General features: G+C 36.1%; 1 protein-coding gene across 9 annotated transcripts in view; it reads left to right on the top strand.

Annotated features, from left to right (window-relative positions):
- The window catches only part of LOC123557000 (protein ABHD14A-like), a 31,428-nt gene extending 8,037 nt beyond the window's left edge, over positions 1–23,391 (top strand). For all 9 annotated transcript variants that reach the window (XM_053525495.1, XM_053525498.1, XM_045348166.2 and 6 more), the window contains 5 exons: positions 4,727–4,917; positions 10,736–10,904; positions 14,532–14,669; positions 17,888–17,970; positions 19,752–23,391. In XM_053525495.1, coding sequence (XP_053381470.1) covers positions 4,759–4,917; positions 10,736–10,904; positions 14,532–14,669; positions 17,888–17,970; positions 19,752–19,937 — 735 coding nt within the window. In that variant the 5' untranslated portion in view covers positions 4,727–4,758 and the 3' untranslated portion in view covers positions 19,938–23,391. The remainder of the gene's footprint in view (positions 1–4,726; positions 4,918–10,735; positions 10,905–14,531; positions 14,670–17,887; positions 17,971–19,751) is intronic.
- The last annotated feature ends 183 nt before the right edge of the window (positions 23,392–23,574 follow it).

Below are 23,574 nucleotides of genomic sequence, written 5' to 3' on the forward strand. Positions count from 1 at the left end.
TAACAATCTCTTACGCTAGAAATGATCAATAATCGCTATCCAGCACACTCTTGGATCCAAGCATTTACCGATGGATCAGTGGAAAATGCAGTTCAGAATTCTGGGAGTGGTGCCTACATCAAATCTTCAGACAGCCCCTCTCTCACACTCTCCCATATAGTCTGCAAGAGATGCTCCAACTACAGATCCAGATGCAAGCCCTCATCTGCGACACTCGAACTGTTTGAGAGAGGAGAAAATGGACAATATATTCCTAACAGACTCCAAGTCAGCTCTTCAGGCTCTCTCAGCAGGTTCATCAGACAACTTAATCAAACAGCTGTTGAAAAACATCAATCTCCTGTCTGAGAACAACAATGCAGCATTTCGATGGATTCCTGCACATGTTGGCATAGCTGGAAATGAAGCTGCGCACAACTTGCGAGGGAAGCAACCAGGCAAATTCAGCCCAAACCCCCAACTTCATACAGAGAGAAGCTCAGACTCTGTGGAAGAACAGCTTTGCGTCAGATTGGAAGAACATAAATGGAGGCTACCTGCAAAATAAGGACAATCTACACTAGCTAAACAGGCAGGCACAGCCAATTAATTGTCTTCCGTCAGCGCACTAAAGACTGTGGCCTGAGAAAACATATGAAGAAGCTGGGTGTTGCAGAGAAAGCTAAATGTCAGTGCGGATCAGAGGAACAAACACCGTTTCACATTCTGCAGAGCTGTTCCTATCGGGAAGAAGCATGCCAGAAAGTTAGGCCAACAGCGTCCCATTTGATACTAAACTGTGGAGACATGCCAGCGACCCGCAGGAAACGGTGCAGTTCATCTAATCATAAGATATAAAACGGCCATAAAAAGATGGAACGCAGTAAGGAAGTAAGTAAAGGTTAACATTAAAATGAATTAACATCAAGTTTTAACAAAATATTTTGAACAAAGAAATAAAATAACAGTGCTATCTGAATTTATTACCCGAAACTGAATTTTAAACTTTAACACCAGGGCTGATCTAGACTCATGTCTTATGATATCTTTATTGTTGGCATTGACCCTTATATATACATGTATGAAACTGCAAGGAATAACCATAAGATACTGATAATGACAAAATACCTTTAAACGATGTAAAGTATTTCAAAAATGCTACTTTTGCGGTTTTCACGCAAATTTCACCTTTAACCTTTGATACAAGCTACCAATTACTGTTTTTGAAATAAGATATGCATTGCTGACATTGACTTACAAATAAACATAAGACAGAATTATTTTCAATGAACAAAATAACATTTTTTTTTTAAAAAAATGCTGTATTTTGAATTGTTTTACATCAAAATGACCTGTGACCTTTAATATCAGGTTTGACCTTGACTAATTTTTCATTATTATTTCAACAGTGATATTGTCTGTTATATATACTTAAAAATGAATAATGATCAGTTTTACTAGTAGTGACAAAAATAACCTACACAGTAAGGAAAATTCATTGCAAAATTGCTGTTATTTTTAATTCTTACACAAATTTGACCTTTGACCTTTGATAATAGGTTTGCCTTTGACTGATATGACCTAATTTGCTGACCTTGCTATAATACATGTATATATTAAATCAAATTGCTAACAGTAAATTTAAACAACAAGCTATTTTTGAACAAAGTAATTAGTAAGTATGCTACATTTTGTGATTTTTTTATACAAAGTGACACCTGACCTCCAGTATCAGGTTTGACCTTGACTTATTTTCTCTTCCATGACATCGTCTGACATATAAACAGTAAAATGAACAACGATCAGTTACTAAAATGACAAAACAAATACTTTTAATTTAAAACAATAAAAATTATTACAAATAGGTAATATTATTGCAACATTTTACTCTTTTTTTTACCTTTGACCTTCAATATTATGGTTGACCTTGAATGTTTTGAAATTTTATGTGTATACCAGACATCGCCTAACATTGATATTAATGGATCGCGATATTTTATTTATAACGTACTTGTAAATTCAAAAACAGTAAAGTAAGGTATTTTCGAAAGTGGTGTTAATTTGTATATTGTAAATTTAACCTTAGACCGTGCGTCAATTCCCAACAATTTGTATCATGGATATGTTTGGACCTATCTTTTTATAATTTGTGTGTAGGTCGAGTCATACTTTATTAAAATAATTAACAATTCTATTTTTGCAGGTCTTTTTATTCAATCAACTTTTGTAATTTATTTTTCTTTCATTCTTGACAGGTTTTACTTTATTCATTTTTCTATGTTATAGAGTTAATATCGTTGATATTGAGAATCTCTGAAAAATATCGATATTACTATATATAAGTGATACAGAAAATCATGATACAAATAGTTTTAACCTGTATCCTTCTCGATGTAAAAACAGGTTTAGAAATTTAAATAAGATAGCTTCGTCTTTATACTAAATGCACCGAAAGGTGTTACAAATCTACTGTTAAACACGTTGACACGCTGCTACATAATTTTTTAGTGATATGAAATATTTTTCAGTAATTGTCCACCTATTCCTATTTCATAGTTTGGCTTTGATCCGTATTAATAATTAAAGGCCACTTATCCGTTTTGTTAATACATTATATGAACTGATATCGTTGATATTCGACAGATATTATCAACAAGAGAAAAACGAAAGAGCATGTTGTCATTCTTTTACTTGAAAATGACCTTTGACCCTTATTTATCAACATCTGAACATTCTGAATTCAGACTATATCTTTGATTACTGACATCGTTGGGAATAATACATCAAAATAAATCAAAACAATTACTAATAATGATTGAAATAGCATTTATATTTCAAACAGAAGCTATTCATGCAATTTTTTTTTCACACAAATTTGACCTTTGACCTTTGATATAAGCTTTACCTTTGACAGTTCCGGGGTTAAATCTGCACTGCTGACTTTGCCTGACATTCAGACATTAAAACGAATTAACTTCAGTCACTAATAATGTGAATACATATTAAACAGATTAAAATAATAAAGGTAACATTTGTCACACTTTTGCATGAAAATGAATTTTGACCTTTAATTATCAGGATTGACTTTGACGTTTTGCAATAAGATTTGCATTTCTGACTTTGGCTGGTATAGATACATTACATAAGTAAAACTGAGTGACTTATGATAACAAACTAATTTTTAAGAATAAAAATAATTTTCAAATATGCCAGTTTTTGTGATTTGTACATAAATTTGACTTTTGACCTTTATTATCAAGTTTGTCCTTCATTCCTTTATAATGAATTTCTTTTTGCTGACATTGGTTGACATATATACATTTATTGACAATCAGATAGCTACACAAATTAAACAGGGAAAAAACTGGTAGAAGTAAACTTTACCCTACCCCCTATATTTTAAAAAAATGAGTTTTACCTCCCCTATCACAAACATAAGTGAACAAAATATAGATTGGCACGGCTCTGACACTTTAGAAATGGGTTTTTATGGAGGATATGAAATAAAATTACTAAAAAATATAAACTTCTTTTGGCCTCAATTGTTGCAATAAAAGTTCTTGAGCTCTCGGACCATATCTGCAAGAGCAGCTACATAACTGAATAAAAAGTTTCAGAAAATCTTAAATAATATACTTAAAAATGATCAGATCAAGACTTAAGTATTATATTCAGTCTTTAGTGTTTTATTATCTAACATGTTCGGTACTATCTCTATGAAATGTGCCAGGTTATACGAAGGATAACGCAATGAAAAAGAGTAGAGATAAGCTCAATACTCAATATTTCCATTCTGGTCCTTGTGGTTATACTGCCTTTGCGACCAGTGTAGACCAAGATCAGCCTGCACATCTGTACGTGCAGGCTGATCATGGTCTGCCTTGTTCGCAGTTCAGTCAGTAAATATTCAGTAAATACCATTTGGCATTATAAATGATACTGCCCAAATTGAATGATAGACCAGTCCATTTTAGAAATTAGGCAGGGTAAAGGTTAAGATGAAGCAGACTTGATACCAGACAAGTGGTATGCCATTTGCTTGAAGTAAATCATCCTCCACCTCTGTTTCATGTGGAGAAGTTGACATTACTTGAGAAGAGCGTGTCTGTAATTGCAAAAATTCTAAGTAAAATCAGTTTAGATTAAGGTCACTACATACTGGTCAGAAGATGAACTGTTAGGAGAATTAATTGGTTAAGGTCATTTACTTTAAATCACTTGCCCCTCAAAGATGTGCTCCAGCCTCACTTGAACCTAAGAATTCTTCTTGGGAAGAAGCCATCTAACTGGCTTGTGGAAGCTGCCCACCCATGATGCCCGGAAGAGCACCTTGGGTTCCACCATGATTGGTTTGAATGTTGTCATGATATATGAGCTATAACTGTGTCGGTATGAAAAGAGGAAACATAGTTTAGTCAAAGTCAAAGAACTGTTACATATCTTTGTTTTGATGCATTTGTAATATTGTCCCAGTGCTAAAATTTCACTTATTAACTAGATCGAACTTAGTTTTCTTAAATTGTTTATTTCATTTCTTTACAAATGATATTCATTTTTTAAGGGAGACACCTTTTTAGAATATTTCAAGTATCGATTGTACGGAACAATACAGCGGAACATGTAATTGTCATGTAGATTGTTTGAATAGATGTTGTTCGTCTGTGTTTCGGTATACACCTAAACCTTAATACTTATTTGATATTATAAGGCAGATAAATAGAATGTGACATTATATTATATGTTTCAGGTGTGATAGTTGTCGGCATAGTTTATTTCAAGATGTCAAAAAGAACAGCTCCAACCGCAAATGTAGACCTTGGGCAAAGAAGTCCATCAAAAGACACAGAAAAAGCCCAGGCTTCCAAAGACAGTACTGATGACCTTAAGAGTATTACGGTCACACATGTAACTGATTTAAAGGTTAAAGTTGGTGATAAGGTTTGTGTTTTCTTTATTTTTAACTAATTTAGTTTTAAATCAGCTATTCACTAGTTATCTGAGATTGTGGCTTGTCAAAGCTAAATGGTTCATCCAGTCTTCTTGCAGCTGTTACAGTTAAGTTAGAAAGTTGCCGTATGATAATAGCTGCCGGTGTCATTAGCTGTTAGTGACAATATCTGTTGGTGACAGTAACTGCCAGTGACAATAGCTGTTCTCGACAATAGGTGCCGGTGACAAAAGCTATTATTGACAATAGCTGCCAGTGACACTAGCTATCAGTGACAATAGCTAGCCGCCGGCGACAAAAGCTTTCAGTGACAATAACTGTCCAAGGCAATAGCGCCCGATGATAATAGGTTTCGGTGACAGTAGCTGACATTGGCTATGAGTGACAGTAGCTACCGGTGACAATAGCTGTCTGTGACAGTACCTATCAGTGACAATAGCTGTCTGGGATAATAGTTGGCAGTGACAATAGCTGTCTGTTACAATATCTGTCTGGGAAAATGGTTGGCAGTGACAATGGCTGTCAGTGACGATAGTTATTAGTGTAACGTTAAGCCCAGCAAACACAGCTTGATGATTTCTAGTGTCATTAGAATTCAATCAAAACTTAAGAACTTGCAGGAGCTATATCATTTTAGGGAGTTTGAACAGTTTGAACAGTTGTATACATACAACACAGTTTAAGGAAATATGATGTGAACAGGAGTGTTCCTATTTTAGGTTAAGGACTCAAGAGAAAATACTTGATCCTGAAAGTACTTTTACTATATGAATCTTAGTGGTTGGCACAGTCTACCTGACAATACATCTTTTGTGACGTTTTAAAGACGTTGCCATTTTCACATGTATGAGTTTGAATAAATTGTTCATAAAGAATTTGGAAAAGTAGTTATTACAGATTCTGCCAAGAACAATTTAGGAGATTTTTCTTACATTACTTCTTTGAAAGTAAATGTTCAAAAGTTCACTTTCAGTTGTAACACATATACACATGTATATATCAACAGCTGGGACCAAGAAAAGGTTGTTCTAAATGATAGTGGTTTTTATTACATGACTGTATTCTAATTTTTCTCTGATTGGCTGAAAACGGTTCGAAAAGTAATGAGTACATATCATATCAACTTATCTTGGGTTATAAATAACACGATATAAAAATAGATCGAAGTAGGTGCTTGGAAAGCCAGTATCATCCTAATTTGGTCTAAAAATAGGCGGCAATCTTTCTAGTTTCAATCGTCCAATATAATGAGAAAACAATTGTAATAACAAGACTGACTATACATCTATTCATGTAATAAAACAATTATTGACTTTTTCATAGGTTGATATCAAGATTTATCGACCCTCAAAAATTTATATTCACTTCGCCTTCGGCTCGGTGAATATAACTTTTTTTGGGTTGATAAATCCTGATAAGTCGATAATTGTATAATGTCTGTTTAGGTTTACAAGTACAGTTATGGGCGGCGGTTACCGCCAAAATTAGTAAATATACAATCCATTCATAAACAAGTCAGTCAGTGCAGTGCATTTCAACGCCGTCTAGTCTAAAACTCCATCCCGTCCAATAAAACTGCATTCAACGCATTGTATTTTGAAACCATTTAACACAAAACTTTATTCCATCCATCTAAACATGGAACGATGCATTGAAAAACTTGTTGCGATGCACCGTACTATGAAATCATCCAACAAAACATGATACCATCCAGCTCAATGTGAAGCCGTTTAACACAACATGAGTACGTGCAATGTAAAATGAAATGATTTATTACAACTTGACGCCGTCTAATGCATATTGAAACCGCTTTGTGTAATTAAGAGCGGTGTATAAAACCTTGATGCCATGCAGTCCAATGTGAAGACGTTTAACGCAACATGAGTTCGTGCAGTGTAAAATGAAACGATTCATTAAAGCTTGGCGCCGTCTAATGCATACTGAAGCTGTGTTGAGTGATTTGGAGCGGCGTATCAAAATTTGATGCCATGCAGCCAAATGTGAAGCCGTTTAACGAAACTCGAGTACGTGCATTGTAAAGGGTTAATAAGACTATCAGTTCATAAGTTTGCCCTGTTATAAATATAGATTCTCGATCAGTTTTACATAAGAATATCTTAAAATTTGTCCTAAAAACCGACCTTGTGGTAAAATTCTAACATTTAATTTGATACTGTTCCTGCGATTTATCTGACTTATTTTCGTGAAACACCTTTCTTCTTAGTTTAAGCTTTGTCAGAAGTATGCTTCGTGAAACAGACTCAATAATAGAAATAATAATGACAAAATTAACAAACACTACAGATCTCCCGATTTAATTATTAATCATATAAAATAAATGTTAACATGTTTATGTTTTTAGACAGTATGTATAAATTACATGTACTTCACTGTGCAATGTTTTGTCAATTTTTGTTTGTTTGTTTGTTTTTTCGGTGATGGGCTGGGGCGGAAGATCTTATGCTGTTTCTAAACAGTATTTCATTTAAGTTAGACAGTCAGTTTCCTGGATTTCATACAAGTATTAACTTTATCTCCACAAGTATCTGCTACGCTCGCTCGGTTCACAAAGCCCCTTTCAGGTCGTATGAAATCCAGGAAACTGACTGTCCACCTTAAATGAAATACTGTTTAGAAATGGCATAAGATCTTCCCCCCCCCCCCCCCCCCCGAAAAAACAACAAACAAACAAACTAACATGCACTGTACAGTGAAGTACATGTAATTTTGACATACTGTCTAAAACATAAACATGCTTACATTGATATTATATGATTAATAATTAACTCGGGAGATTTTTAGTGTTTGTTAATTTTGTCATTATTCTTTCTATTACTGAGTCTGTTTCACGAAGCATACTTCTGACAAAGCTTAAACTAAGAAGAAAGATGTTTCACGAAAATAAGTCAGATAAATCGCAGGAACAGTGTCAAATTAAATGTTAGAATTTTACCACAAGGTCGGTTTTAGGACAAATTTTAAGATATTCTTATGTAAAACTGATCCAGAATCTATATCTATAACAGGGCAAACTTATGAACTGATAGTCTTATTAACCTTTTACAATGCACGTACTCGTGTTTCGTTAAACGGCTTCATATTTGGCTGCATGGCATCAAATTTTGATACGCCGCTCCAAATCACACAACACGTACGGTTTCAGTATGCATCAGAATTTGAATCGTTTCATTTTACACTGCACAAACTCATGTTGCGTTAAACGTCTTCACATTGGACTGCATGGCATCAAGTTATTATACACCGCTCTTAATTATGCCCCCCTTTGAAAAAGGAGGGGTATATTGTTTTGCAGATGTCGGTCGGTAGGTCGGTAGGTCGGTCGGTCGGTCGGTCGGTCGGTCGGAATGTAGACCTAGCCGTTTCCGGATGATAACTCAAGAACGTTTGGGCCTAGGATCATGAAAGTTGATAGGGAGGTTGGTCACCACCAGTAGATGACCCCTATTGATTTTGAGGTCAGTGATGAAAGGTCAAGGTCACAGTGATCCTGAACAGTAAAACGGTTTCCGGATGATAACTCAAGAACACTTGGGCCTAGGATCATGAAAGTTGATAGGAAGGTTGATAATGACCAGCAGATGACCCCTATTAATTTTGAGGTCTGTATGTCAAAGGTCAAGGTCACAGTGACCCTGAATAGCAAAACGGTTTCCGGATGATAACTCAAGAACACTTGGGCCTAGGATCATGAAAGTTGATAGGCAGGTTGGTAATGACCAGCAGATGACCCCTACTGATTTTGAGGTCAGTATGTTAAAGGTCAAGGTCACAGTGACCCTGAACAGTAAAACGGTTTCCGGATGATAACTCAAGAACACTTGGGCCTAGGATCATAAAAATTGATAGGGAAGTTGGTAATGACCAGCAGATGACCCCTATTGATTTTGAGATCAGTATGTTAAAGGTCAAGGTCACAGTGACCTGAACAGTAAAACCGTTTCCGGATGATAACTCAAGAACGCTTAGGCCTAGGGTCACGAAAGTTGATAGGGAGGTTGGTCATGACCAGCAGGTGACCCCTATTGATTTCGAGGTCAGTATGTCAAAGGTCAAGGTCACAGTGACCAGGAACAGTAAAATGGTTTCCCGGCAATAACTCAAGAACGCTTTGGCCTAGTGTCAGGAAAATTGATAGTTAGGTTGGCCATGACCAGCAGATGACCCCTATTGATTTTGAGGTCAGTATGTGAAAGGTCAAGGTCACAGTGACCCTGAACAGTAAAACGGTTTCCGGATGATAACTCAAGAACACTTGGGCCTAGGATCATGAAAATTGATAGGGAGGTTGGTAATGACCAGCAGATGACCCCTATTGATTTTGAGGTCTGTATGTCAAAGGTCAAGGTCACAGTGACCCTGAATAGTAAAACGGTTTCCGGATGATAACTCAAGAACACTTGGGCCTAGGATCATGAAAGTTGATAGGCAGGTTGGTAATGACCAGCAGATGACCCCTATTGATTTTGAGGTCAATATGTCAAAGGTCAAGGTCACAGTGACCAGGAACAGTAAAACGGTTTCCAGGCAATAACTCAAGAACGCTTGGGCCTAGTGTCAATAGGTTAAATGTCAAGGTCAGATTAAACCAGAATGGTAGAACTTTTGTTTACAGTGAGTATATAATTTCTGTTCCTTGTGCAATTACTAAATGCATCAAGGGGGGCATTTCGTGTTCGACGAGCTCTTGTTACACAAAGCGATTTCAATATGCATTAGACGGCGTCAAGTTGTAATAAATCATTTCATTTTACACTGCACGTACTCATGTTGTGTTAAACGGCTTCACATTGAGCTGGATGGTACCATGTTTTGTTGGATGATTTCATAGTACGGTGCATCGCAACACGTTTTTCAATGCATCGTTCCATGTTTAGATGGATGGGATAAAGTTTTGTGTTAAATGGTTTCCAATTACAATGCGTTGAATGCAAATTTATTGGACGGGATGGAGTTTTAGACTAGATGGCGTTGAAATGCACTGCACTGACTGACTTGTTTATGAATGGATTGTATATTTACTAATTTTGGCGGTAACCGCCGCCAATATACAGTACAACCTCTGATATTATGACACCTGTATTCCATGCTGTATTGTCCACCCTTACCCTGCTAAATTTCTAAAATGAACTTGTCCATCTTTCAACTGTGCTGTGGGTTTCGTTTTGAGGAGGCTGCGTTTTTGGTGCGTGGCATTCCCTGTTTGATATTTGTCTTTGTTTTTTTGGAACCATTTATTGATTAAAGGGGGTGCTTACCAAAAGATACTCACTGAATGGTGAACAATGCAGATCATGATCAGACTGCACGGTTGTGCAGGCTGATCATGATCTACACCGGTCGCAAGGGCAGAATCAACCGTGTCCAGCATGACAAGTGTTAATCGAATACTTGCCTAATGCAGCCAGTCAGCAAACTTTCTAAATTGACTTTTTGTTCTGATTTCTACTTGCCTTTCATTTGTTATTGTTAACATCTCCTGGAAAGAACAAACTGAGAATAAAATACAATTTGAATGAGAAAAAATAGGCATTTTTGTTAACCCTTATCATGCTGGGAACGATTGATTCTGCCCTTGCGACCAGTGCAGATCATTATCAGCCTGGCCATGCAGCATGATATTGATCTGCACTTACAGTTCGCCATTCAGTCAGTATCTTCTTGATAAGCAGCTCTTTTAACAGTTAATGATACTTTCCAAACTGAAAGATGGACAAGTTTGTTATAGAAATTTAGTAAAATTTAAGGGTTGAGATCTGACACAAAATAAAAGGAATATATTTATTTCAGGAGGTAACTATAGCTTACAGAGAAACAAAATGCGATGACGCCAAACTTAATGTGTTATTTTTGCATGGACAGTCATTCAAATCGGAAACCTGGGCCAGTGGTCCAATGTGGACACTACAGCTTTTATACAAAACTGGAGGTTTCAGGGCTGTAGCCATAGATTTACCAGGTACAGAGTTATTTTAGGGATTGAAGATTTGATGAAAATAGAACAAGTAGGAGAATATTGTCAAGTTTTACAAAATAACTTGCATACTACATAAGTTTTAGAGCGGACAGATGTTCAAATTTAGGGCTCAAGATAGAGACACCCAGACTAATGTTTTCCATAGTTTACGTTTCCTTGACGATTTGATGGATGGATGACATTAATTCATCCTCTGACTCTGATTAACGTCGTACAAGTTGGGAGTTACTAAAAGTACTAGTACTGATGTTCTCCGTGACTATTTGATAAACGACATTGTGTCTGAAATCATTAGTCCTCCACCTCTGATTAATGTTGAGAAGTTGGCAGTTACTTGCGGAGAACAGGTTTGTACTGGTACAGAATCCAGGAACACTGGTTAGGTTAACTGCCCGCCGTTACATGACTGAAATACTGTTGAAAAACGGCGTTAAACCCAAAACAAACAAACAAAACTGAACCCACGAACACTGGTAAGGTTAACTATACGAGTATTGACAGTGTCTTGTTTGGGCGGTGGACATTGTATCAAGGGACCACACATACTTGAATTGAATACATAAATAGACCTTTTAGGGCCAGCGTACTTGGGAAACACGCAAACTAAGATTGATTTGGGTTTTTTTTTACAGAAAAAGTAAAGATGATTAATAACTCTGATTGATGATGACTGGTTATATATATTGAAACAAACGAAACAGTTATTTTGCAGAATGTTTTATTTTACAAACATCTTAATAGAGTGTGTAATAATAAAGTGATTCATAATAGCATATATAGTTTATCAACAGTACAAAAATACCGGTTAACTTTGGCGGTCTCTTAACACATGGTTGACTTATGTTTATTGCCAAATGTGAGAGGTTTCATTAAAATGTCTATTGAATCTAAAGTGTTTTAAATATTCCTATAGACTCCCTAGACACCCAATATTTTTTTTATGGGGAGTGGGTGGGGGGAGGTCCAAATTTTTCAAATCAATCTAGCAAAAAAACAAGCACATGACCCTCAATTTTGATTTGCCGAATTTTCTAAGTATACCCTGGGGTTCTGAAAAGTCGGGGGGGGGGGGGGGGGGGGGTTGATCAAATTATGCATTATACAAACAAAACTTTTACTGGAACTTGCGGGACTGCGGGTCACATGTACGAGGTTGACTGTTTGTACTAGTTCTTGTTTCTTTTTCTAAGTCAATAACCAGCACCTTAAAGTTTTTCATGCAAGTATATATATAGCTATTAATTGATTGCATAATGATTAGCTTTGAAACCTTTATCCTTTTTCTAGGTCGATAACCACCCTCACAGGTCTGCCAGGTATTTTGGGCAATTTTTTTCCCTTTTAGACCAAGAGAATCCTGGTTAAAGTTTTGCATGCCACTTACTATCTCCAAAACTAAAGCAGTTATTTATTTGAAACTTCAAGTGTGTCTTCGGGGATATAAAACTCGGTCATAGCATCAAGTGCCGCAATAGCTCTGACTTTTAGTCTGGCCAGATTATGCCCCATATTTGGACTTAGAACATCCTGGTTAAAATTTTGTATGCAACGTACTATGATCTCAAAAACTTAGCGCAGATATTGAATTCGAACTTCACATATTTATTTTTGTTTATAAAACTAGGTGATAGAATCAAGTTCCATAACTGTGACATATATTTTGCATCAGTTGTCTCTCACAGCTATGGGTTCAATCCTTGCCTTTTTTATATATAATCTGTATCCCAATGCATTTATGAAATCCTTAAATTTAGTTTTGCCTTTTGTATGCACATGTAAATTTGTATTGCCATTAGAAGAAAGCAATAAAATATGATTAAACTATTAAATATTAAAACCATTCAACCAGCTTGTGGAAGGTCGATGATTCTTAGTAACCCAGTTGCCTGCCCATGAAAAAATAATCTTGGGTCTTCTTTAACCATGAAAAGTTGGAAAGTCGCCATATGAGCTATAGACTTACAAAGTCTGTTGAGATCAAGTTATCTGTAATAGTTTATTCTTTCTTCATACTGACACTGATATTTTTCTAAGAAAACCATTTTCTCTCTAGTCTCATCACAACAGTTAGAGTCAGAGGTTAGAGATATTGTAATTTTTTTTTCAGAAAATGCTATCAAAGAGGATTGATTTTATGGCCAAGTGCTTTATATTTTTGACTCTAACGACTGATGCCAGTCTATATGACCTATACTTTTGTTGATGTGACATTTTTTTCCAGCTAAAACTTTACCTGTGTATTTCTTTAAAATTCCATATGAAATGGTTGTACAGATCAAAGAATATCATTTATTAAAGTTTTGAATGTTCCAAATGGCTTGGTTTTTTTGTAATTGAGCCGCGGAACGACAATGAATCAGGGTTTAATGTTTTAAGTCCCCTATCGCTAAATAATAATAGGAATGCCCTCCATCCATCCGTCCTGCAATTACTGAAAACAAAAACAAAAACACTCAAGCTAGGCTCATAACTCTTGGTATTTGAATAGAGGACAATGTATAGACTATGCAATGCATGACTTATGCTTATATATTTTAGGCCAATGTCACTGTTACAGATAAAAAAAAATGTTTCCGCTCCATAACGTTTGTATGCATTGATGGATTATCTTAGTGCTACACATGATGAGACAACGTGTCAACACATGATCCATGCGTATCGGTTAAAGGTTAAGATCACTGCTTAAGGACAAGTAAAACTTTGTTTTAGCTGCATAACGTTTAAATGCATGGAATGATTGTTTTATTAATATAAAGAAATGTCCCCATGATTAGTCTATGTGCACATGACCCATGCGTGTCAGGTAAATGTCAAGGTCACTATTAAAGATCAAGTAAAATTGTTTCCGCTCCATAACTTTCATGTACACTGATAGGTTATCTTAGTTCTGTCCTTAATTTTACCTATGATTAGACAACGTTTCTCATTCACGATGATGCTTTTAGGTTTTTCTCCTATAACTGCCACTAATGCATAGCCTTATGTTCAAAACCAATTTCCGTAATCTGCGTCAGGGAGTCAACTCTTTGGCTCAATGGTTAGAGCATTGTACTCCCACCCACGCTCTTAATATGTAAGACTGCTGCATTTTAAGTCCTAACACTGTTGCCAACAACCAAAAGTACGGTGCCCCTAAAGTGACATGTTACACACTTTTTTTCCAATTAGGTAATGTGAGACTTTTTTTTTTATTTCGTTTAAACGAAATGATTTCGTTTTAAAACGAAATGATTTCGTTTAAACGAAATGATTTCGTTTAAACGAAATGATTTCGTTTAAACGAAATAACTTATTTCGTTTAAACGAAATCATTATTAAACGAAATCATTTCGTTAAAACGAAATCATTTCGTTTAAACGAAATAAAAAAAAGTCTCACATTACCTAATTGAAAAAAAAGTATGTAACATGTCACTTAAGGGGCACCGTACAAAAGGGATACTTTCATAGTTTTCCACATGTAGTGGTATTCTGTATTCCCACTGCAGTACTTGGTCACTTGTTTATACATTGAATTTTTTTAATTGTTATGTAAAAGACGTTTTAATGAAGAATGTCACAGGACTGTGATTATCTCAGTCTGACTTATTTGATTTCCTGTATTTTACATGGTATGGTGACAGCCCTCCGGCTGTTGTGGACGGAGCAACATTGATTCAAGAAGTTATACATACTCTGAAACTGGATAAGCCGGTGATTGTGAGTCCGTCAATGAGTGGAGGCTTCTTCCTGCCTTACATGTTTAAAGGTATTTATTACATGTTTTTCAATCGCATTATTGAATTTTAACTAAATTATTGAAATATAATAGTGAACTATATCTGGTATTTTTATTTGATATTTTTCACTGGTAAGAAAGTGTAAAATAAAATCTGGAAAGTAGATCCCTCGAAAGCACCGAGAACAAGGCAAATAGTGAAAATTGCAGACTCGGTTTGATTGAGTCTGTTCATGGGCAGTAATGGAAAAAGCAACACTGCCCACGCCCCCTAGCACCGGCTTAAGCAGTATTCAATCTTCAAATCTAAATGAGTTGAAATCAATGATTCCGAACGACCAGAAAATATAACAACACTGAGATGAAATCGGGGCGACATTTTACGGCCGCCACACAGCACTTAACACCCGCTGTTGTGAAGAAAATAAAATCTGGAAAGTAGATCCCTCGGAAGCACCGAGAACAAGGCAAATAGTGAAAGTTGCAGACTCGGTTTGATTGAGTCTGTTCATGGGCAGTAATGGAAAAAGCAACACTGCCTACGCCCCTAGCACCGGCTTAAGCAGTATTCAATCTTCAAATCTAAATGAGTTGAAATCAATGATCCCGAACGACCAGAAAATATAACAACACTGAAATGAAGTCGGGGCGACTTTTTACGGCCGCCACACAGCACTTAACACCCGCTTTTGTGAATGAGTAAATTTAGTCAAAACATGAAAATAAAAGGAAAATATGCTTGTTTAACGTGAAAAATGAAAGATACCCCGAATCCTAAAAAAAAGCCGGTTTTTGAAAATTAGCCGGCTGCGAAAATAATCTAAGGCAAAAAGGGCCCATAGATAAGCCGCACTCAAAAATAAGCCATTCACTTTTTTGTATCAGTAATAGAAAGTTATTCCTACCCATTCGTTGATAAAATCGTAGGTGTATTTGTTTGTTTGCATCAGGTTATTTTCTATGGTGGCTGATTTCTGCCATTTCGCGTTTTCGCCCCGCGACCCCGCCGAGCGAAAACACGAGAATTAACAAGGTAAAATGGCGGGGACGCGGGGCGAAAACTCGCTATTTAGCCTGGGCGCGGAGCGAAAACTCGCTGTTTAGCGGGGTCGCGGGGCGAGATTGAGTAACTGGTATGTCGGGGGCGCGAGACGAAAACACGATAATTAGCGCTGCTTAAACTTCGAGTTTTCGCACCGCGTCCCGACATTTCAGTTACTAAATCTCGCCCCGCGCCCCCGCTAATTAACGTGTTTTCGCTTCGCACCCCCGCTAAATAGCGAGTTTTCGCCTGGCGCCCCCGCCATTTTATCTTGTTAATTTTCGTGTTTTCGCTCGGCGGGGTCGCGGGGCGTAAACTCGCTATTTAGCAGGGGCGCGAAGCGAAAACACGATAATTAGCGGGATCGAGGGGCGAGATTTAGAAACTGGAATGTCGGGAGCGCGGTGCGAAAACTCGGCGTTTAAGCAGCGCTAATTATCGTGTTTTCGCCACGCGCCCCCGACATACCAGTTACTAACTCTCGCCCTGCGACCCCGCTAATTATCGTGTTTTCGCTCCGCGCCCCCGCTAAATAGCGAGTTTTCGTCCCGCGCCCCCGCCATTTTAACTTGTTTGATTGCAGAAATCAGCCACCATAACTAAAGGCATGCCAGAAGGATAAGTATTTACCAACGTTGATGTTGTTTGCTAAAAAACAAAACATGTGACATCAGTATTTGCAGTAGTTTGGTACCGTACTCAAACATATGCCGGTTTTTAAACCGTTTCCGGATATATGCATTCAAAAGTTAGCCAGACTCAAAATAAGCCAGTCTCGTTAATAAACCACCCAATCCTTATGCAAATTTACAATAAGCTACGGCTTATTTTCAAGATTTCAGGGTATTCACTCATGTTCACCATATTTTACATTTTTACTTGTTGCTATGACACTCGTGAAAATATTGCATCTGGTGTTTACTCTTGAAAAATATTTCAGTCTTACACTAAAACAAACAAATGTCATCCATATTTTATATAATTATATGATTCTTTCTATGCATTCTTATCTTTCACCAACACAGGGCTACCGGTTTTCAACCTTAATCTATATCCTGCCGGCTGCAAGTGATTTAGCCCTTGGGACCATTGCAGACCAAGATCAGCCTGCGCATCTGTGAACTGGCGATCTTTCCATAATGCTATGTGTTGTGCTCAATTTCTTCTACAGTTTCCATCCTAGTCAGTGAAACTTGGTATACATCTTCAATATGAAGTGAAACATTGGCATATTATCGTAACTTTCATTTTCAGTTAGTCGTCCCCCACTTGTTGAAAACCAGTATGAGGGACTGTGGGAGTGCACATTTCTGTTCGTCCATCATTCTGTTATTCTATCCATCCTTCCTTCTGTCCATCATACAATTTCATGTCCAGTCTATAACTCTATTCTTTCATCAAGGTATTTTATTATTACTTGGCACAAATAAACCCCATGATAAGACAAAGCTCAAAGGTTTAGGTCACACTAGGTGGTCAAAGTTCAACAGTGTTTTCCTTCTGTCCTATCTGTAACAAGTCCCATCTGTAACTCAATAATCAATGAAGAGATTAATTTCCAGACCCCTATCTGAACGTTTAAGTGGGACTTGGATGTAAACTGTTTATATATGGCATGATCAGGGTCTGTTTCATGTCAGATACACAACTACTTATAATAAATAGTCCTGTAATAATGTGACTTGTCATGCCAACCTTTGAATTACCAAGAAACCTAGCTCAGAGGTCAAGGTCATACTTGGAGATTTTTTTCCTGACAGGTCTATAACTGCGTCCATTAAGGGATTTTGGTATTACTTGAAACAAATGTTTCCCATAATGTGGCAACACCAATATCTCTAGCTCAGATCAAGATCAAAGTCGAAGTTTGAAAGTCAATATGTTTTTTTCGCAATGTATGTGTTTTTAGAACCTGTCAATTTTTCTATTTTAAGAATCTTTCAATTAATATATTTTAGAACCTGCCAATGTACATATTTTAAAAACCTGCCAATGTTCATGTTTTTAGAACCTGCAAATGCATATGTTTTTAGAACCTGTCAGTTTTTATATTTTAAGAACCTTCAAATGTATATGTTTTAGAACCTGCCAATGTACATATTTTTAGAACCTGTTGATGTATATGTTTTTAGAACCTGTCAATTTTACTGTTTTAAGAACCTTCCAATGTATATGTTTTAGAACCTGCCAGTGTGTATATTTTCAGATCCTGAGAATATCAGAGGATTTGTACCAGTAGCTCCTGTAGGGACAAATAAGTACAAACCAGAAGAGTATAAAAAGTTAAAGGTATTACCATGTTTACCACTATCTCATTCATATCACAATATGCTTCATGTTATTAAATAATGCTTAATGTTACATGATGCTTCTTGTTAAATGATGCTTGATAATATGTAATGATTCATGTTACACGATGTGTTGTTATTTCACTTCTTCATGTTATTATATGATGCATCATGCAGCGTCTTGTAAAGTTTCATGTTCGTGGTATCTAAGCAACCGCTTGTGGGATTGGATTAAACCTTTTCGGGAATGGATTAAAACTTCAAAAACATGTTTTAGCTCAAGCTGTTGGTATCACCATTGCATTTTAGCTCACCTGAGCCAAAAGCTCATAGTAAGCTTTTGTGACCATTTAATGTCCGTCGTCCGTCCGTCAACACTTTTTTTAAATCTTCTTCTTGAAAACCACTGGACAGAATTACACCAAACTTCACAGGAATGATCCTTGGGTAGTCCCCTTTCAAAACAGGTAAAAAATGGATGGAATAACATGCAGAACTCTGGTTGCCATGGCAACCGAAATGAAAAACTTTAAAAATCTTCTTGTCTAAAACCGTAAGGTGTACTGCCTTGATATTTAACATGTTACATAATCTAATGGTCGTCTATGAACATTGATCAAATTTTTGAAAATTCTCTAAAAATCCTCTTGTCTAAAACCACAAAACCTAGGCTTTTGATATTTGGTATGTAGCATTGCCTTGTGGTCCTCTACCAAAATTATTTAAACTATAACCCTTGGATGAAAAGAGGCCCTGCCACAGGTGGGTGTTCTCAAGTTTTAGATAGATTTATATAGGAAAAAATAAAAAATCTTCTTGTCTGAAACTGCAAGGCCTAGGCTTTTGACATATGGTATGTAGCATTGCCTTTTGGTCCTTGACCAAAATTGTTCAAAGTATGCCCCTGTGGTGAAAAGAGGTTCTGTCCTGGGGGTCACTTGTTATGAGTTATATAGGAATAGATACTTCAAAAGGTATCAGATATTATTTCTAGGACTGTTTAATTTTAACAAATTAATGACCCCAAGCAATTAGGTGTCACCTGACTGTGACCTTGACCTACTGACATACTATCTTGTTTTTTAAGATACAGCCTTGAAATTTGGATGTCATGTACAGTTTTGCATACAGATCTTAAAACTGACTTTCAGTGACCATGAATGTGACCTACTTTCTAATATTTTAGCATGAGTTTGCCATTTTAAATATGTGGCTCATATAACTCAGATTAGCGATTCTGGGTCATCATGACCGTCTTGTTAAAAATTGTTCGGCCCCTTTTCAACTTTGATATTAATTTGATTGATAAGGCGTGAATAGTGGCGCTTTGCTGTTCTCCGATAGCTCTTGTTAGAAGAAATGTCTACTGTCGATACATGTAAGAAACCACAATGAGATAAATAAATCAAGTTAAGTAAAATAAAGCACCCCATTTAACTGTTAATGGTACTGTCCTGATTGAAAGATGGACAAGTTCATTATACAGATTTAGCAGGGTATGGGTTAAGGATATGTATGCAGCTTAATATGTACAACGATGAAATTCATTTATTTTGGTTGATGTACAGTATTTTAAAAATCTTTGCTAAACATTTATTAGAATGTTTTAAAACTACTGACTGCTGATGAATTTCTCATTTACAGCAAAATTGAAACCTTAACCGTTAGCCTGCTAACCGAAAGTAAGTCTGCCTTTGCAGCCAGAGCAGACAAAGATCAGCCTGCACGTCATGTAATATCCTCTTTAGATATAATACTTTGTACATTTTCATTATTTCTTAGATACCAACTCTCGTGATATACGGAGAAAGAGACAAACATAGAGGGGCAATGTCAAGAAATGTCCTAGAGAATTTGCCAGAACATACAACAGTGGAAGTGCCGGGAGCTGGACACGCATGCTATATGAACAATCCTGATTTTTTTCACAAACATTTTATTGAATTTCTGAAAAGTTTAATGAAATGAGAAATTGATGCCGTGTTTGCCTCTGCGCATAAAACTCAGCGGTATCTTAATGATAGAAGGGTTGATAGTTTATATTTGTACATACAGGTAAATCTGTACATGCATGATTTTGTAAGCATCTACAGTGTAAAAGTTTGAAACACTGCATCAACTAAATTTTGGTGAGTTTAGTTTAAACATATTTTATTGCATGTAAAACATATATTTATATAATGACAGCAGAGGTAGACATTAACAGTCAATGAAATTATAGCAATAAGGTCGAGCTTCGAGTTCTGCCAACATCAGTAAACAGCCCTTCCCTTAAATCTAGCTGACACGTTTTATGTAACGCTTTTAAACCGAATTTCATCATGTAAGACCTTTCAGGTTTTCATATAGTAAGCAAATAAGTAAATTTATCGGATGTTCTTTAGCAGAAGCTTCATGAAATAATTATAATTATGTATATACATAGGGATTAATTATATATATGAATAAAAGTACTCATAAAAATCTCAACATCTCTGTTTTATACTGTAAAATCATTTCATTTTGTGGGCGCGAACTTCTATTGTTTTTGCCAAGATGGCTGCTAGTATTTTGTGTGGATATAAATTTGTGGATTCAAAGTTTTTAAAATATGTAAATGAAAGGTGGATTTAATTTCTTTGCTCTAGGCATCCATGAAATCCACATCTGTTAATCCCTCAAGAATGTTAATTTTTCACAATGTCGCTGTTTTATATTTATTATGCCCCCCTTTGAAAAAGGAGGGGTATATTGTTTTGCAGATGTCGGTCGGTCTGTCGATCGGTCGGTCGGTCGGAATGTAGACCTATCCGTTTCCGGATGATAACTCAAGAACGCTTAGGCCTAGGATCATGAAAGTTGATAGGGAGGTTGGTCATCACCAGTAGATGACCCCTATTGATTTTGAGGTCTGTATGTCAAAGGTCAAGGTCACAGTGACCCTGAATAGTAAAACGGTTTCCGGATGTTAACTCAAGAACACTTGGGCCTAGGATCATGAAAGTTGATAGGGAGGTTGGTCATCACCAGCAGATGACCCCTATTGATTTTGAGGTCAGTATGTTAAAGGTCAAGGTCACAGTGACCCTGAACAGTATAACAGTTTCCGGATGATAACTCAAGAACGCTTAGGCCTAGGATCACGAAAGTTGATAGGGAGGTTGGTCATGACCAGCAGGTGACCCCTATTGATTTTGAGGTCAGTATGTCAAAGGTCAAGGTCACAGTGACCAGGAACAGTAAAATGGTTTCCAGGCAATAACTCAAGAACGCTTGGGCCTAGTGTCAGGAAAATTGAAAGTTAGGTTGGCCATGACCAGCAGATGACCCCTATTGATTTTGAGATCAGTATGTTAAAGGTCAAGGTCACAGTGACCCTGAACAGTAAAACAGTTTCCGGATGATAACTCAAGAACGCTTAGGCCTAGGATCACGAAAGTTGATAGGGAGGTTGGTCATGACCAGCAGGTGACCCCTATTGATTTTGAGGTCATAAGGTCAAAGGTCAAGGTCACATTGGCCAGGAACAGTTAAATGGTTTCTGATCTTCTTGTCCAAAACCATAGGGCCTAGGGCTTTGATATTTGGTATCTAGCAAAATCTAGTGGTCCTCTACCAAGATTGTTCAGATTATTTCTCTGGGGTCAAATATGGCCCCACCCCTAGGGTCACATGGTTTATATAGCCTTATATAGGAAAAAGCTTTGAAAAACCTCTTGTCCAAAACCACAGGGTCTAGGGCTTTGATATTTTGTATATGACATCATCTAGTGATCCTCTACTAAGATTATTCAAATTATTCCCCAAGGGTCAAATATGGCTCCGTCCTTTGGGTCACATGGTTTACATATACTTATTTACAGTGTGCATATAATTTCTGTTCCTTGTGCAATTACTAAATGCATCAAGGGGGGCATTTCGTGTTCGACGAGCTCTTGTTACATAATCATTTGGAGTTATGCACATAATTATTTGGAGTTATGAACACACTGGTGTTTTTTGTGTTTTTTTTTAAATTGTTGTTTGTGCACTTTCTGTATTTTATGTATTTGACAAGATAATTATATATGTAAATATTTATTATGGATATTGCAATGTTGCAGAAATTTAAGAGCTATTCTTCATCTTATTTTTAAATTAGTATAGTTGATAAAATAACCGTGACATAAGTTTTAACTTTATTGTGAAATATTAGGAACTGCGGTTTGAAATGTCAATATATTTTGCAGAATGTTGTTTGCTGTAGATCTATTACTTATAGAGTTAGAAAGTCGCCATATGACCTATAACTCAACAGAAACAAAAAACGAAACAAAGTTAAGAGGCATTGACTTGACAGTGTGCATATTTTCATATAGATGTGCCTATATTGAGTGATACATATGTATAAAAAAAAAATCTTCATGACAGTTAAAGAATAGAAATTACCAAAATATGACTTCCTAAGACAAGTGGCTGTTTAATAGAGGTGACCACTTACACAGGTTTGACTATATGATGAAATGGCATAATGAACAGTTTAATATACAATGAAATAGAGGACAGGTTGTAAAACTGAAGTTAAAGCAAGATATACAATATGTGAGAATGTATATCTTACAGGGTAAATATGATATTTGTGTAAAATCAAAAATCGTTACATGTAGTTTCAAAACTTTTGTTTCAAAGATACTTTAGGGAACAGATAATGATCACTCAAGACATGTGTATTTGTAGATATAATTGTATTTAATTTATGCTGGCATCTTCTAGAGAGTCCTGTCAAAGTTTGGTGTTATCAAGCTTTTCAAAAAGCTGTAAAATTCACATACTTCAGATTTATATTACTAGCTAATTAACAGGTAATTTATTTGGACATTGCATGCAGTGATGTATAAAGGAGGGCTTATCAAGAAGTTTTTTTTATTGCTTTGTTGTTGTTGTTGTTGTTGTTTTTTTTTATTTAATGATAAACAGATATTTTTCATTCTTTTTCTATACCTGTATTGTAATATCAGATACCTTAGCATGAGGGTAATTTTACAAAACCTAGAAACATTCATTATTTTCAATATTCAATATTATAAAAACCATAAATTGTTCATGTCATTAATAGTATTGACAATGGAGATTTGAAAAGAAAAAACTCTTGTGAAATAATCTAGAATACTAAATAATATAAGAATTATTCCTTCATAAATATTTTTGGTTTTACGATAGAATGGATTGTGGCTAGCAGAAGGGTCGTCAGAACTAATCTATCACCAGCACGTCTTCAGATCCAAAGCGTAGCGCTAATTGGAGATGTACTTTAGTCAGACTGCACATAGCTAAAACTGGTGTATATATTGTATATGTGAGGGTTGTTAAGCTACTTCGGTTAGATTTTTAAATATTGTGTATTACTATTTATAAATATTGTTATGATGATTATTGTGCAAGTAAAACTTTAAAACAGTTGAAAGTTGTAATGTTTTTCTTCTCAAATTTATGAAGCACATGTATTCTAATTTTATATTACATTTTCTCTTATTCTTTTCATCTTTCGAAATCACTTCAAAATCACTTGCTGTTGCTCAGTTACTTTGGCTATTCCTTCTTTTCATCTTTTGAAAACACTTGCTACTGCTACGATACTTTTGCTCTT

The sequence above is a fragment of the Mercenaria mercenaria genome, chromosome 15 (genome assembly GCF_021730395.1).
Source record: "Mercenaria mercenaria strain notata chromosome 15, MADL_Memer_1, whole genome shotgun sequence".
Classification (NCBI taxonomy): Eukaryota; Metazoa; Mollusca; class Bivalvia; order Venerida; family Veneridae; genus Mercenaria; species Mercenaria mercenaria.